This window comes from Buteo buteo, chromosome 17 (genome assembly GCF_964188355.1).
Source record: "Buteo buteo chromosome 17, bButBut1.hap1.1, whole genome shotgun sequence".
In the NCBI taxonomy this organism is placed as follows: domain Eukaryota; kingdom Metazoa; phylum Chordata; class Aves; order Accipitriformes; family Accipitridae; genus Buteo; species Buteo buteo.
Genome location: NC_134187.1, coordinates 438,488 through 452,288, shown reverse-complemented (window position 1 = coordinate 452,288; position 13,801 = coordinate 438,488). Strand labels below are relative to the sequence as shown.

General features: G+C 68.2%; 1 protein-coding gene and 2 non-coding genes across 7 annotated transcripts; 2 read left to right on the top strand and 1 right to left on the bottom strand.

Moving 5' to 3' along the window:
• The first annotated feature begins 601 nt into the window (after nt 1-601).
• Nucleotides 602-9,649, top strand: MAPRE3 (microtubule associated protein RP/EB family member 3). Of its 5 annotated transcripts, none has more exons than XM_075048820.1 (8): nt 645-722; nt 3,050-3,261; nt 6,564-6,691; nt 6,802-6,947; nt 7,040-7,241; nt 7,914-8,065; nt 8,231-8,383; nt 8,624-9,649. In XM_075048820.1, exons 2-8 carry the CDS (start codon nt 3,254-3,256, stop codon nt 8,690-8,692), a joined length of 858 nt encoding a protein of 285 aa, XP_074904921.1. In that variant the 5' UTR covers nt 645-722; nt 3,050-3,253; the 3' UTR covers nt 8,693-9,649. The 5 variants fall into 5 exon arrangements, with proteins under 5 accessions (XP_074904923.1, XP_074904921.1, XP_074904924.1 ...); XM_075048821.1 differs by lacking the exon at nt 645-722 and adding an exon at nt 2,924-2,942; XM_075048822.1 differs by lacking the exon at nt 3,050-3,261 and having other exon boundaries at nt 602-722.
• A 416-nt stretch (nt 9,650-10,065) lies between these two features.
• Nucleotides 10,066-10,229, bottom strand: LOC142041275 (U1 spliceosomal RNA). Its single transcript, XR_012653396.1, has one exon. It is a non-coding gene; the product is annotated as a U1 spliceosomal RNA (small nuclear RNA).
• Nucleotides 10,230-11,625: 1,396 nt separating this feature from the next.
• On the top strand, nt 11,626-11,789 carry LOC142041274 (U1 spliceosomal RNA). The gene has a single exon (XR_012653395.1). It is a non-coding gene; the product is annotated as a U1 spliceosomal RNA (small nuclear RNA).
• The last annotated feature ends 2,012 nt before the right edge of the window (nt 11,790-13,801 follow it).

The window sequence follows — 13,801 nt, the reverse complement described above, 5'->3', positions numbered from 1 at the left end:
CGTGCATACAAGCGTGTGCGGGCACAGACGCGCCGGGTCAGGCCTCCGACCCCTGTGGGATGCCCCGGGTTGAGCCGCCGGCACGCAGCCGCCACGGCAGCACCGGATGCGGCCTGCAGCCCCCGGCCCGGTTCCCCACGGCTGTGGCACTGGGGACGAGGGCACACGCGTGCACATGTGTGCACACACGCCGCTCGCACAAACACACACAGACACGGACGCGGGTGCAGGGAGGGCTGCAAAGTGTGGGGGGGTCTGTAGGGCGGGGATGGGGTGCAGGTGAGGGGGGAGCGGGGTGCAGGGGGCTCTGGGTGTCCTGGGAGCCGCTGGGGTGTCGGGGGGCGGGCTCTGGGGTTTCTCAAGCGTGTCACAAGGGTCCCCGGGCTACGGGGTGGGGTGGGGGGGAACCCAAATGTCCCAGGGTCTCGGAGGGTCCCGGCGGTGCGGAGGCCGCCGCCCGCCCGCAGGGGGCGCTGTGGGAGAGGCAGGGGCGGCGGCCGGCGTTGCCAGGACGACGGGAGGGGGCGTGTCGCCCGCCCCGTTGCCATGGCGGCGGGAGGCGGGGCGGAGCAGAGGCCGGTCCCGCCCGCGGGGAGGGGAGGCGGCGGCGGCGGCGGCGGCGCATGCGCGGGTGGCCCGTGCGGTCCCGGCCCGGTCCCGGCGAGCCCGGCGCGGTGCGGAGGGAACGGAGCGGCGGCCGGAGCGGCCGCGGCCCGAGCGCGGTGAGTGCGGGCCGGTTACCGCCGGGCGGGGCGGGCCGGGGAGGGGAGGGAAGGGACCGGACAGCGCCGTACCGGGCCGCCGCCATCACCCGCATCCCGGCACCGGCCGGCGCTGTCCCCCGGGACCGGGGCGGGGGGGGGGGGGGGACGCGCCGGGACCTCGGGTGATGGAGCGACCGTGGCGCGGGGACGGGTGGCGGGGGGGTGCGGTGTCCGTCCGGTGGCGCCGGTGATGGAGCGGCCGTGACAGGTGGGGGGGCCCGGGGATGGAGCGGCCGTGACCGGGGCCGGGGGAGGGGCAGCCGGGCCGGGGCTGGAGCCGTGAGGCCGGGGACCTGGGGCGGCCGGGTCCCGTGGTGCCGGTGGCGGCAGCGTCCGGCCTGACTCAGCGGCGGCCGCCCCTGCGCCCTGGCTGCGTCTCTCGTAGGGCCGCGGCCCCGGTACGGTACGGTACGGCACGGCACGGCACGGCACGCCGGGAGCTGTAGTCCCGGCACTGGCAGGGCCACCCGGCACCGCAGAGCACCGGCCTGGGCTTCACTGCCGGTTACCGGGCGTCACTGCCCGTTACCGGACATCACCGGGGCCCAGGCATCACCGCCGGTTACCAGGTATCCCCCGGGTCGCCACCGGGTGCGGGGTTCACGCTGCCCTGTCCTGCCAGGTACCGGTGCGGGGTGATGCTCGCGGGACGGGCAGGCAGAGGCTCCGTGGCACCAGCTCAGCCAGAGCAGCCCAGGACAGCAGGGCGGCCATCGCGGTGACCTGCCAAAGCGTGACGCGCTCTCATCCGCGCTCTCATCCTCCCGGTTGGGATGGCAGCGGTGGCTCCGGCACGGTGCCGTGCCGGGGCTGAGCAGGGCACGGGCAGCCCTTTGCTGCCTGGATGGCAGCGCAAGCACCAAAGGGTGCCCGCTGTGGTGAGGGGGGCACGGTGTCCTTCCCGGTGCTCCCCCCTGCCGTCCCTGGGGGACGTCCAGCCCCATCTCCTGCCGATGACCTTCTCGCTGGGTGGGAAAGAGCAGGTCCCCAAAGCGGCGGTGCGGGGCACGCAGACCCCAGCCCCCCGGCGTGACAGGATGTCGTGTGCCGCCACAGTGGCTCCCTCCCGTCGCATGCATGGGGACACAGCGGGGCAACGGCTCTCCCCAGTGAGCGGCACGGGCGTGCTGGCATGGCCGGAGCACATGGGGCCTCTCCTCGAGGGGCTCAGCCAGCGCCGGTGCGGGGCTGCCCGGGTTGGGGGATGCTCTGCCACGGCACGGATCTGCCAGCGTGGATGTCCCCTGCCCCGGCCATGGGGTGCTGATAAACAGCTCTCCCTGCGCTGGTTCTAACAACCACCCAATTTGAATCATCAAAAGGCACTCGGCATTAATATTTCAGGGACGCTGTGCAGGATAAGGATGCCAGCATGGGCGAGGGGGGAGCAGGCGTGGTGGGAGGCGCTGCCGCCGGCACAGTGCTCTGCACATGCTCCTGCCGCTGCTATTTCAAGTTATTTAGGTTAGCAAGAGTGGAGCAGGCGGGGGACCCGTGAGGCCGGGCCACCCTGCCCATGCTCCCCCCCGTCACCGTCAGCCGGGCACCGCGGCCGCACCAAGCACTGCCATCGGGAGCCACGAGCTCCCAGTGCATGAGCACCCGGTTTCCCTCGCCACGGGCTGGGACAGGCACTGCTGCCGGCTAAAGAGCCAGGAAACCAGGAAAGGTGCTGGGGGGTTGACCCAGCGAGGACCTGGGTGCTGCCTGCACCAGGGCAAACCCATCTGCCATGCACGGGCTCTGACGCGGCATGGCATGGCACAGCACGGCATGGCGTGGGGATGCTCCCCTCGGGGTAGGGGGAAGCGGCGCCGGGGGGGATGTCTGCGATAGCCGGGGGGACGGGGGCGAGTGGCCGCCCCTGCCAGCACCTGGGCGATCCTGCCCGCTGCCTGGGGCTGCCTACCAGCTGCCAGATCAGCCGGGCAGCACCGCAGCGGCTCCGCGCACGGCGCTCAGCCCCCGCTGGGTTGTCTGCCACCCCCCTCGCGTATTTGTCACTTGAGAAGCCACCGGGACGGCTCCCAAAATAGAAGCTGCGAGTCGCAGCAGCCCAGCTCGCCCCGGCACAGCGGTGCTGCCGGGCTGGCGCAGGCAGCGAGGGGCCGGCACCGTCCCGCGGCCTCGGCAGGCGGCACTGCCCATCCACCTCCTGGGCAGCCACTGCAGCGCGCGGTCAGTGCCCGGCCTTGGCCGCCGGCACTGGCACTGCCGCCTCGGTGCTGAGCAAACACGGCCGGCACGGCCGCCGGCCTCATTCTCCTCTCGCTTTGTTTGGCCAGAGCGCGCCAGCCCCGTCCCGGCAAGGGCTGCGGCGTGGGACGCCGGTGCCTGCCGCCGCCTCCCCGGCAGCGTCGGCACGAGGAGCCGGGCTGGACGACCTCTCCGCGCCCCGGCAGCGCCGGCGGGACGGGGCAGAGACACGCGCCCGAGTGTTTTGTTCGCCGTTGGGCCTTGATTAGCAGCTCGGCGGCCGGACAATTAAAATGCAGCGGTAAGCGTCCCCTCTGCCCCGTCAGCACGGCTGGCCGGGCGCCCTGCGCAGGCGGCACGGGGCGGGGGGGCTGCCGTGTGTGGCGGGGGCTGCGCCCCGGACCCCCGCATTCCCCGCACCGCCGCTGCCTGCAACCTGCCTGCGCGGCGGAGGCACGGCCGGCATCAAGGGCAGGCGGCAGGAGCCGCGCTGCCAAGCCAGCCGTTGCTCCCCGGGGACCCAGCACCTCCAGAGCTGGGCCGGCACTCGCCCGCTGCCGAGGCAGCCGTGTGCCGAGCCCTGTGCCGGAACAGCTCCTCTCCCCGTGGCTTGCTGGGAATCGGGGCTAAATTCTTACTTTTATTATTTTTTCGCAAAAGCCAGCGGCAGAGGCAACCTGCAAACCGGCCGGGCCGGAGGCTCCCTGCCTTGTGGGTGCGTCCATCACCCGGCGTCAGGGCTGGGGTGGGCAGCGGGGCCGGCTCCTGCCCCGGCCGGAGGGCTGGCGCAAGCGTTGGCTTCCCTGTCATTATGCTGGGGCGTGCTCGGCGCTGCGGCGGAGGGCTTTGAAGCCCAGCGTGGCATTTCAGAGGGTGGAAATGAGCTGGGTGGCACCGCGCGCCCCGGCAAGCATCCCCTCGCGGCTCCGGCTGCCTCACTTCACCACCGGCTGCTTGGGGCTGGGACATGCCCATGCTCGGTGGTGCCGCATGCCCGAGCGGGGTCAGGGTTCTCCCCGCCGGGCTTGCACGTGTGGTGGCACGCATGGGAGTCGGGGTGCAGCTGGCGGCGGCACGCCGGGGAGCGGCTGGCGCGATGAAGCCTGAATTCATCTCGCTGTGAAACCCGTTCCTGCGGCTGTCGGCATGGACCTTGGTTTGTTTTGGCAAAGGGGCACCAATGCCGGCAGCCTGCTGGGAAGCACGGTGGAAATCCCAGGTGGGGAGGGGTGAGGGCGTGGATATTCCCTCCCGCTTGACAAGGTGATGAGGAAGGTGCCCGGGAGCAGCTGAGGTTTCTGCCGAGACTGCACCCCACTGGTGCCGGCGCTGGGATGGCGTCAGGGGCTGCACCACGCAGGGAGGGCGTCCTCAAGCCAGCCCCGCTCGGGGGGTGCGCTCCCGGGCTCTGCACTGCCTCACCTGCCCAGGGAGCATCCCTAGTGGGGGGCTGCCTGCCTGGCCCCCCCCCAGCTGTGGTGTGGGGAGGGTCCCTGCAGACCCGGCCATGGAGGGTGTCCCAATGTGTGGGGCTGTGGTGGAGGCTGGGGGGCTCGCTTGTGGCTCCGTGCCCACCCCGGTGCCGGCAGCGTGTGCCCCATCTTGCACGTGCACCCCTTCACATGGCACGCACCCCACGGCATGCGCCGTGCATCCCCCCAGCTCGAGTGGGGCGAGACCTGGCCCCCATGGCTCAGCGTGGTGGCCAGATCCTGCCGGGAAGGCTCCAGCACTCGGCCCAGCCCCGCTCCGGCTCTGCCGTGTGCGCAGGGTGCTGGCAGCTGCTCCCAGCTATTTCGGGAAAGGACGGCGATGGCGGGGTGGGGGGGTGTCAGCCGGCCGCTGGCTCCTCGCCGCGGTGGGCAGGTGGCTCCCTGCCCGCAGCAGCCCCCCCCCCAAGCCTGCCAGCCCCCTGCCCACTCCGGCAGTAGGCAAGCGCTGCCGCTTTCCCGGCTGCACCGCGGCGGCCGCACCGCAGTGCGCGTGGCTCTGGCTCTGCGCCGCGCATGACTCAGCTCGGTGCTGCTGGAGGGAGGGGACCCCTGCCTGCACCCCAGCCAGCGCCAGGCAGCATTAGGCTGTTCAGATGGGCGCTGCGGCCAGCACGATGGCTGGCTTTGGTCCTCACTGGCTGCCGGGGGGTGGGACGGTGCCCACCACACCGTGCTGGGGGCTCAGGGGCCGGTGGTGGTCGCAGGGGCCTCGTTTCCAGCTGCTCCCGCGGCTAAAAATACCGACACCCCCGGCTGCGTGCCAGCGACGTGGCCCCGCACAGGGCCGGACGGGACGGGGTGCTGGGGGGTCCCGGCCCTGGCGGGGGACCGGGCCAGCTCAGCTGCCGGTGGCAGTTCCACCGGCCAGGGCGTGTGGCTGTGCCGGGGCCAGCATCACCGGTGCTGAGTCACCACGGTGCTGAGGCTGGGGGGGACGGGGGGGATGAGCTGTGGCCACCGGCACCTTCCCCTCTCGCAAGCGGGCACCCAGGGAGGTGGCAGCACCCCACGGCCACCCTGCCATTGCCCCCATGGCCCCCGTCTGCTGGGGGACAGCGGCTCCTGCACAGGGGTGTCCCCCCCCCAGGCCCAGGGCGCAGGCGATGTGCCCCATCGCTGGCCCCACGCAATACCCTGGGCCGCGGCAGCAGGAGAGCAGGGCCGGGGGGGGTGAGAGGGGGCTGCCCCCCCGCCCTGGGAGCCCCCGGCCAGCAGCTGGGCCTGAGCCCTGCAGCCCCCCTCGCCAGGGCGAGGGGAAGCGGATTAATGCTGCTGCTGGGGGGGGGGGGCACGGGGGGAGGTGCTGGGGCAGCGGGGATGGGGCCCCACTGCACTGGGGGAGGGGGCAGGGGGGACAGGGACCCCGCTCTGGCAGCGGGGACGGTCCCCACTCTAAATCCCTTGGCGAGAACCGGTGGGACGGTGTCTTGTCTCAGTGCCCCCCCTCTCCCCAGCTCTGCGGCACGGCTTTCCAGCACTCTGCTGTGCCGGGGCTGCAGCTGTGGGGTCTCTGCTCCCGTGGTGCCCAGGCAGAGCCCTCCGCCATCTGGGAGCGGGTTTGCGGCCGTGCCTGCCGGCAGATGTTGCCCCTCTAAGCCCTGCTCTAATGGACCCCGATCCTGGCCCCGGCAGATTAGGCATCCACCGAGGGCTGGGAGGGGGGGGCCATAAGCTGCTTATGGGCTGGCACCGGCCCCCGTGGCCACGCACGGGGAAGGAGCTGTGCCCCGGCGCAGGGGCAGTGCCCTCGGTGGTGCCGGCATCCCCTCGGGACCCCCTGCCCATGAGCCGCATCCAGCGCCCCATCCGTGTCCTGCGGTGGGTCCTGCTCCCAGCGGCGGCCTTGGGACCCGGCTCCCCCAGGGCTGTGCCCCTGCTCGGGATGGGGGTCCGCCTGGCCGGGTGGGACACCGTGGGGCTGCCACAGACCCTTACGCCCTGGGGGTGCAGCCAGGGTGGGGGGGTCCCACGGGTTACACCGTGGCAGCCTGGCCCCAGCGTCCCTGGGTGGGACAGGCGCCCCAAGTCCTGCCGCCCACGGAACGGAGCGGGGCCGGGCTGACGGGCACGTGAGGGTGCCGGCGCCGGCGTGACGCCCATCTCTCGGCAGCTGGGGCATGGCCGTCAATGTGTACTCGACGTCGGTGACCAGCGAGAACCTGAGCCGCCATGACATGCTCGCCTGGGTCAACGACTCCCTCCAGCTCAACTACACCAAGATCGAGCAGCTCTGCTCAGGTGGGGTGCGGGTCCCCGGGGGGTGGACGGAGACAGGGTGGGGACGGACGGACGGACGGTGGCAGGGTGCCGCCGGCCCTCCCTGACGCCGCGGTGTGGGCCCGGCGCAGGGGCTGCCTACTGCCAGTTCATGGACATGCTGTTCCCCGGCTGCGTCCACCTGCGGAAGGTGAAGTTCCAGGCCAAGCTGGAGCACGAGTACATCCACAACTTCAAGGTGCTGCAGGCTGCCTTCAAGAAGATGGGAGTGGACAAAGTAGGTCCATGGGGGCGGGCGGGGGGGCTGCGGCGAGGCGGGGGCCGTGCCAGGAGGGCAGCCCCACCAGCCCCTCCATGTCCCCCCTCCAGATCATCGCGGTGGAGAGGCTGGTGAAGGGCAAGTTCCAGGACAATTTCGAGTTCATCCAGTGGTTTAAGAAGTTCTTCGACGCCAACTACGACGGGAAGGAGTACAACCCGCTGCTGGCGCGGCAGGGCCAGGACGTCGCGCCCCCCCCAAACCCAGGTGATCACATCTTCAACAAACCCAAGAAACCCATTGGCACTGCAGGTAATGTCCGGGTCCCCCCCGGCGAGCGCTGCCCCCCCCGCCCTCCCGCCCGGCCTCCTGCACCCCACATCGCTCTGGCCGCGGCCAGGCGTCCCCCCCGCCCCTGCCTGCGCCCCGCTGTGCTGCCTGCCTGCCTGCGACCTGGGGGGGGCCGAGCGGGTCTGCAGGGACACCCGGGACGGAGGGACCCGTGGGGAGCTGGGCAGGGCCCGGCTGCCTCCTCCTTCCTGCCCACCCCGGGCCTGGCGGGGGGTTTGTCCCCCCAGGCCGCCGCGCCACGGCTGCCATCCCGCCGCGGTGCCCGAGTGCCGCTGCGCAGCCAGGATGCTCCCGGCCGCGGGCAATGCTCCGTTGGGCATCGTGGGCTCCCTGTGCCAACCCATGGGAGCATCTCAAGGGCCGGACCCCCCGATCCCGCGGCAAACCCCAGCCAGGCTATGAGCACCCCTCCAGGGGGCTGGGGGTGAGATCTGCCAGGGGAAACTGAGGCGGGGGGGGAAGGCTGAAGGCAGGACAGCCCGGAGTCGCGGCTCGGCCCCGAGTGCTCTGCCTGCCCTTGCTGCCTGCTGCTACCTCCTGGCCCCTGACGCCCCGCACGAAGCGGGGGGGAGGGGTCCCCACCGGCAGCCCCCCGGGCCTACATTAACCCATTGGTCCCCGTCTGCTGTCAAGTCCCCCAGAGGACCTCTCCCACCGGCCCCAAGAGCACGCCCAACCCGGCCCGCCTCAGCAACGTCCCCAGCAGCATCCTCCGGAAAAACTCCCCCGCGGCCCGTAACGGGGGCACCGAGGCTGACGCGCAGATCCTGGAGCTCAACCAGCAGGTAGGCAGGGCCCGTGCCCACTGCTGCCAGCACCCGGCTGCCGGCAGGGACAGGGGATGCCCCGGCTTGGGAGGGAGGGGATGGTCCTGAGCCCCCCTGGGTACGGGGGAGTGGCCCCCTCCCGGCCTCGAGCTGAAGGGTCTGGCCCCCCATCTCCCACCACAGTTGATGGACCTGAAGCTGACAGTGGACGGGCTGGAGAAGGAGAGGGATTTCTACTTCAGCAAACTGCGGGACATCGAGCTGATCTGCCAGGAGCACGAGAACGAGAACAGCCCCATCATCACCGGCATCATCAGCGTCCTCTATGCCACGGAGGTGAGGGCTGGGCACTGCTGCACATACCCCCCCCCCCGCCCCGGGACCCTCATCCTGCTCTCTGGACTTCCCTGGGATGAGACCCCCCTTCCCCAAGGCTGCTTTCAGCCTCTGGCCTCCTTCGCTCCCTGCGGTGCCCAGGGGGGCTTTGGGCTTTGCCGAAGCCCTTGCGCTGTGCCGGGAGGGGATGAGGCGGGAGCCGCCCGGGCTGACGGCCGCCTGTGCCCCCTCCCCTGCCAGGAGGGCTTCGCCCCGCCGGAGGATGACGAGCTGGAGGAGCAGCAGCCAGAGGACCAGGACGAGTACTAGCCCCGGCACGCTCCCATGCCCCGCGACGCCCCGCGCCGTTCCCCCACCATAGACATTTGAGGTCTGAGCCTGTGCGCCTCGCCCTGCACTGTCACACGCCATCACGGTCTCCGGCAGCCGAGCCCGCAGCCTCGGTGTCCAGCAGCTCCGATGGGAATCCACTGTCTCCATAATAAATAGATGTCCATCCAGCGAGGAGCACGGCTGTACCTATGGCGAGGGCTGGGGGGTGGGGACGGGCTCTGGCCGCTGTGCCCGGGGCCCGGCCCTCGCCACCCCCACCCCATGTTTATTTCCGTTGTCCCCTCCGGTGTGAGTGCCGCAGCCGCCCCGGTGTCCCTGCCTGCCCCGTTGTGTGAGAGTGAGGGAAAGACCGAATCCTCGGGGTGTTTTCCTGGGGTGGAGCGTGCTTGTGTGCTGCCTGCGCTGCCTGCACCCTGCCAGCCCCGGTGCCCGGGGATGGGGACTGGGACTGCTGCATGGGGGTCGGTGCTTGCTCGGCAGCCTGCGGGCAGCGGGGAGGACGTGGCTCGGAGGAGGGAGGTGTTGCTTTAGGTTCCTGGGAAGGTGAAAAAGAAACCCTGGCCGGGCTGAGGACGTGGCCGCGGCCGCCTGCCGGCGCGGGCAGGTGCAGGCAGCGGGGGCACCTGGTCACCACAGGCCAGGACAGAGGATCCTGGAGTGGGAGCTCGTTCCTTCTGCGGCATGGGGACAGTGGTGCCCCTCTCCCCGCCATGGGGCCCCATCCCCTCGCCCACAGCCACCAAGGACCCCCCTGGAGCTGGACTGGCTGTGTCTCCCACCCTGTGGGGTGCAGGGGTGGGTTTGCCGAGAGTGGCACGCGGCGCCTGCCCTGGCCGTCGTTCTCCCCGTTGCATCGCTTGTCTGGTCCGTCACTCCGGTTGCAAAGCCTGCATCTGTGTTAAGTTTTATTTAAAATAAACTCGTGTGGTAAAACGTTGTCTTCCCTGTCTGTGGCCTGGCTCCGGGCCCTGTGCGCAGCCTGGGTGCTGCAGGAGCTGCTGGGGCTGGGTATGGGTGCAGTCCTGGGCTGCCTCCGGGGCCAGAGGAGCATCGCAGGGCCCTGGCCTCTCCAGACCCCTGGGCTGGATCCCGCTGTGGGGCGGATCCCTGGGCCAGGCCTCTTCGTGCTTCAGAACACCCCTCCCTCGCCCCCCGTTTGGAGGACGGGAGCCGCCAACTAAGGAGATCGAATGGAGGTCCGGGTTAATCTTTTCCTAAAAATTTAATATTCACCTTATCGCGCATCTGGACCCCCCCCTACAAAGACACGGGGCTGTATTTAGTCCCGAATAGAAAAAGACCATAATATTTTCCGTGGTTAGTAGCTCTATTTTTGATTACCACAAAACCAGGGGAGAGCGCGAACGCAGTCCCCCACTACCACAAATTATGCAGTCGAGTTTCCCGCATTTGGGGAAATCGCAGGGGTCAGCACACCCGGAGTGCAGGGGATGAGCCTCGCCCTGGGAAAACCACCTGCCTGATCATGGTGTCTCCCCTGCCAGGTAAGTATGCCTGCTCTCCCGCCCGGCAACGCCGCACGCACCACCACCTACTCCCAACACACGGACACACGCGCCCGCACTCCCACGCCACACCCGCGCACACCTCTCACTCTAAACCCCACTTCTGCCCGTCGCGCGGCGCCCACGCAGCTCCTGCGACGCCCGTGGCCGGCGTCTTCTTGTCACGCTGATACGTCCCGCCATCCCGCGCCCTGCCTGATCTGCATGGACACGCCTCCGCCGACCGGGAGCGGCTCTGCCGCCGGCGGCGCGATCTGCGAAGCCACGCCCCTGTCCCCAAGGCCCCGCCCCGGGTCACGCGCGCAGGGCAGCGCCACCGGGCGGCCTCGGGGAGCGCTTCCCCCGCCCCTCCCCGGCCGCCCGCGGAGGTGGCCCCGACCGCGCCCGCCGTATCGGCGATAGTCCTGACAGCACTCGGGGCACCGTCCCTCCAACCCAGGCCACAGCGTCGGGAGCGCCGCGGGGACGGCCAGCGGCTCACCGGCGAAGCTCGGGCGCCGCGGGGAGCGTGCCGAGGCCGCAGCCGGGAGGGTGACCGGGGACAACAGGCGCGTCCCGGCCCCGGGGACCAGGCCGGGCGAGGTGAAGCCCCGCGGGAGCCGAGCGGCCAGGGGTGCCGGAGAGCGCGGGCAGGGTGCTGTACGCGGGGGACCTGGTGACACCGGAGGTGGCAGAGGCGTCACCCCGGGCTTTGGGGTCCCAGCACCCCGAGACCGGGGAAAGGCTGGAGCAGGGACGGTGTCCCCCGGGGACGGGGATCAGGGCAGGGAGCGCTGCAGCAGCCCAGATGCACACGAGTGCCAGGGCCCGATGGGACGATGCAGGCGTGCCATGCCAGCTGGCAGAGGGTCATCCACCGCGAGCCACGCTCGGTGACCTGTGATGGGCCACGGTGGTGGTGGAGGTGCGGGACAGCTGCAGGAGGCAAATGTTGCCTGCGCCACACGCAGCCGGTGCCAGCGCGGGAGCAGCTGAGCCTGACAGCGGCGCTGGGGCCTGTGAGTCCTGTGGGGAGCGTCGGCTCCGCGGTGGCCGCCCGGGGACAGGGACAGACGGACGCCAGCCGACCCGCGGCCGGGAGCGGAGGCACGCAGATCGCGCCGGCGGCGGCAGAGCCGCTCCGGGCCGCCAGGGGCGGGGCTTTGCGGGACGCGGGGCGTGTTCATGCAGATCAGGCAGGGCGCGGGATGGCGGGACGTATCAGCGTGACAAGAAGACGCCGGCCACGGGCGTCGCAGGAGCTGCGTGGGCGCCGCGCGACGGGCAGAAGTGGGGTTTAGAGTGAGAGGTGTGCGCGGGTGTGGCGTGGGAGTGCGGGCGCGTGTGTCCGTGTGTTGGGAGTAGGTGGTGGTGCGTGCGGCGTTGTCGGGTGTGTTGGAAGGCATACTTACCTGGCAGGGGAGACACCATGATCAGGCAGGTGGTTTTCCCAGGGCGAGGCTCATCCCCTGCACTCCGGGTGTGCTGACCCCTGCGATTTCCCCAAATGCGGGAAACTCGACTGCATAATTTGTGGTAGTGGGGGACTGCGTTCGCGCTCTCCCCTGGTTTTGTGGTAACCAACAATAGAACTCGAAAACCTTTAATGGGTGTGAGGACGCGCTTTCTGCGATCCGCGGCGTAAACCAGGTTGATATTTGAGCAAGCTCAGTAAAACGCGGGTTTGCTGTAGCGGCGGCACAGGACCCGGCGTCTGTGCGGCTCCATGGGACCTGGTGGGATTCGCCCCAGAGGGCTGAAGGAGCTGGCGGAGGTTTTGGCAGGATCTCCTTGGTCAGCTACCGAAGGTCTGGCTGGTCTAGGGAGGTCCCTGCTGACTGGAAGCTGTCCAGTGCTTGTTGACGCAGAAGTCACAGACACTGCACACAATCAATATGATCAAGCAGATGACACTTTATTGTCCAAATAGCTCAATTTATGTATGCATTCTAGTTCCTGCTTATGCGTAAACCATCTGTTGATTGGTTAGCATGTGCTGTCCACGCGCCTAAAGCAATAATTTGATTGGATAAGGTCTTCTGATCACACGGATGGTTCCCTCCGCCTGTATTCTGTCTTGTATCCTGCTTTCAGTCACATATGCCCAACTTTGTTCTGCTTTTTGTGCTTGCTTCATCAAACTTGTAGCAACAGTTGACCTTCGCTACCTCCTTGAGGCCTGCTGCCTGCAGAGGCCTCTGGCTCACGGAATAATCAGTTCCATTGTGTCTGGATTGTTCACTATGTGTCCATTGCTTTCCAAATATCCCACAAGTGCTATTCCAATTGACAAGAAGGGCATGAGGGAAAATCTGGGAAACCACAGACCTCAGTCTAACCTCAGTTCCTGGAAAAATTACAGGGAAGATCATCCTGGGCGCTATGGCAAGGCTTTTAAAGAACAATGCAATTGTCAGGCACGGTTGGCATGGGTTCCTGAAGGGAAAGTCCTGTTGAACTAATTTGATATCCTTCTATGATAAGGTCACCCACCCAGGGGGTGAAGGGAAGGCGATGGAGGTAGTTCTTCTGGATTTCAGTAAGGTTTTTGATACTGTCCGTCCCAGCATCTGTCTGGACAAGCTGTCCAGCTGTGGGATGAGTGGGTTCACAGTGCGCTGGGTGAAGCACAGGCTGGACGGCAGGGCTCAAAGGGCCGCAGCGAATGTGGCTACAGCGGGCTGGTGACCAGTCACCAGCAGTGTTCCTCAGGGCTCAATCCTAGGGCCAGTTCTGTTCAATATATTTACCAACGATCTAGATCTGGGAGTTGAATGCACCATTACCGAGTTTGCTGATGACACCAAACTGGGAGGTGCTGCTGACTCTCTCAAGGGACAAGAGGCCTTGCAGAGGCCTCTAGATAGCTTGGAGCATTGAGAAATCATCAACAGCATGAAACTGAGCAAGAACAAATGCCAGATTCTGCACCAGGGACAGAGTAATGCCAGGCACAAGCCTAAACTGGGAAAAGAGTGGCTGGAGAGCAGCCCTGCAGGAAGGGACCTGGCGGTGCTGGTCGGCAGCAGCGCAACAGAAGCCAGCAGTGTGCCCTGGCAGCCCAGAGGGCAAACTGCACATAGCGTGAGCAGCCGGCCAAGAGAGGGGATCGTCCCGCTGTCTTCAGCGCTGGTGCGGCCTCACCTCGAGTACTGTGTGCAGTGCTGGGCCCCACCGTTTGAGAAGGATGTTCAGGTCCTTGAACACCTCCAGAGGAGGGCAACGGCGCTGGTGATGGGGCTGGAAGGCATGTCCTCTGAGGAGCGGCCAAGGACTCTGGGTTGGTCTGGTTTGGAGAGAAGGAGGCTGAGGGGCGACCCCTCTGCAGCTTCCTGAGGTGGGGACGTGGAGAGGGAGGTGCTGAGCTCTTGTCCCTGGGATCCAGGGACAGGACGCCTGGGAATGGTTCAAAGCTGCATTGGGGGAGGTTCAGACTTGATGTGAGGAAGCATTTCTTTACGAAGAGGGTGTTCAAGCCCTGGAACAGGCTTCCTGAAGAAGTGGTCAATGCCCCAAGCCTATCAGGGTTGAAGAGGTGTTTGAGCAATGCCCTTAACAACGTGCTTTAACTTTTGGTCAG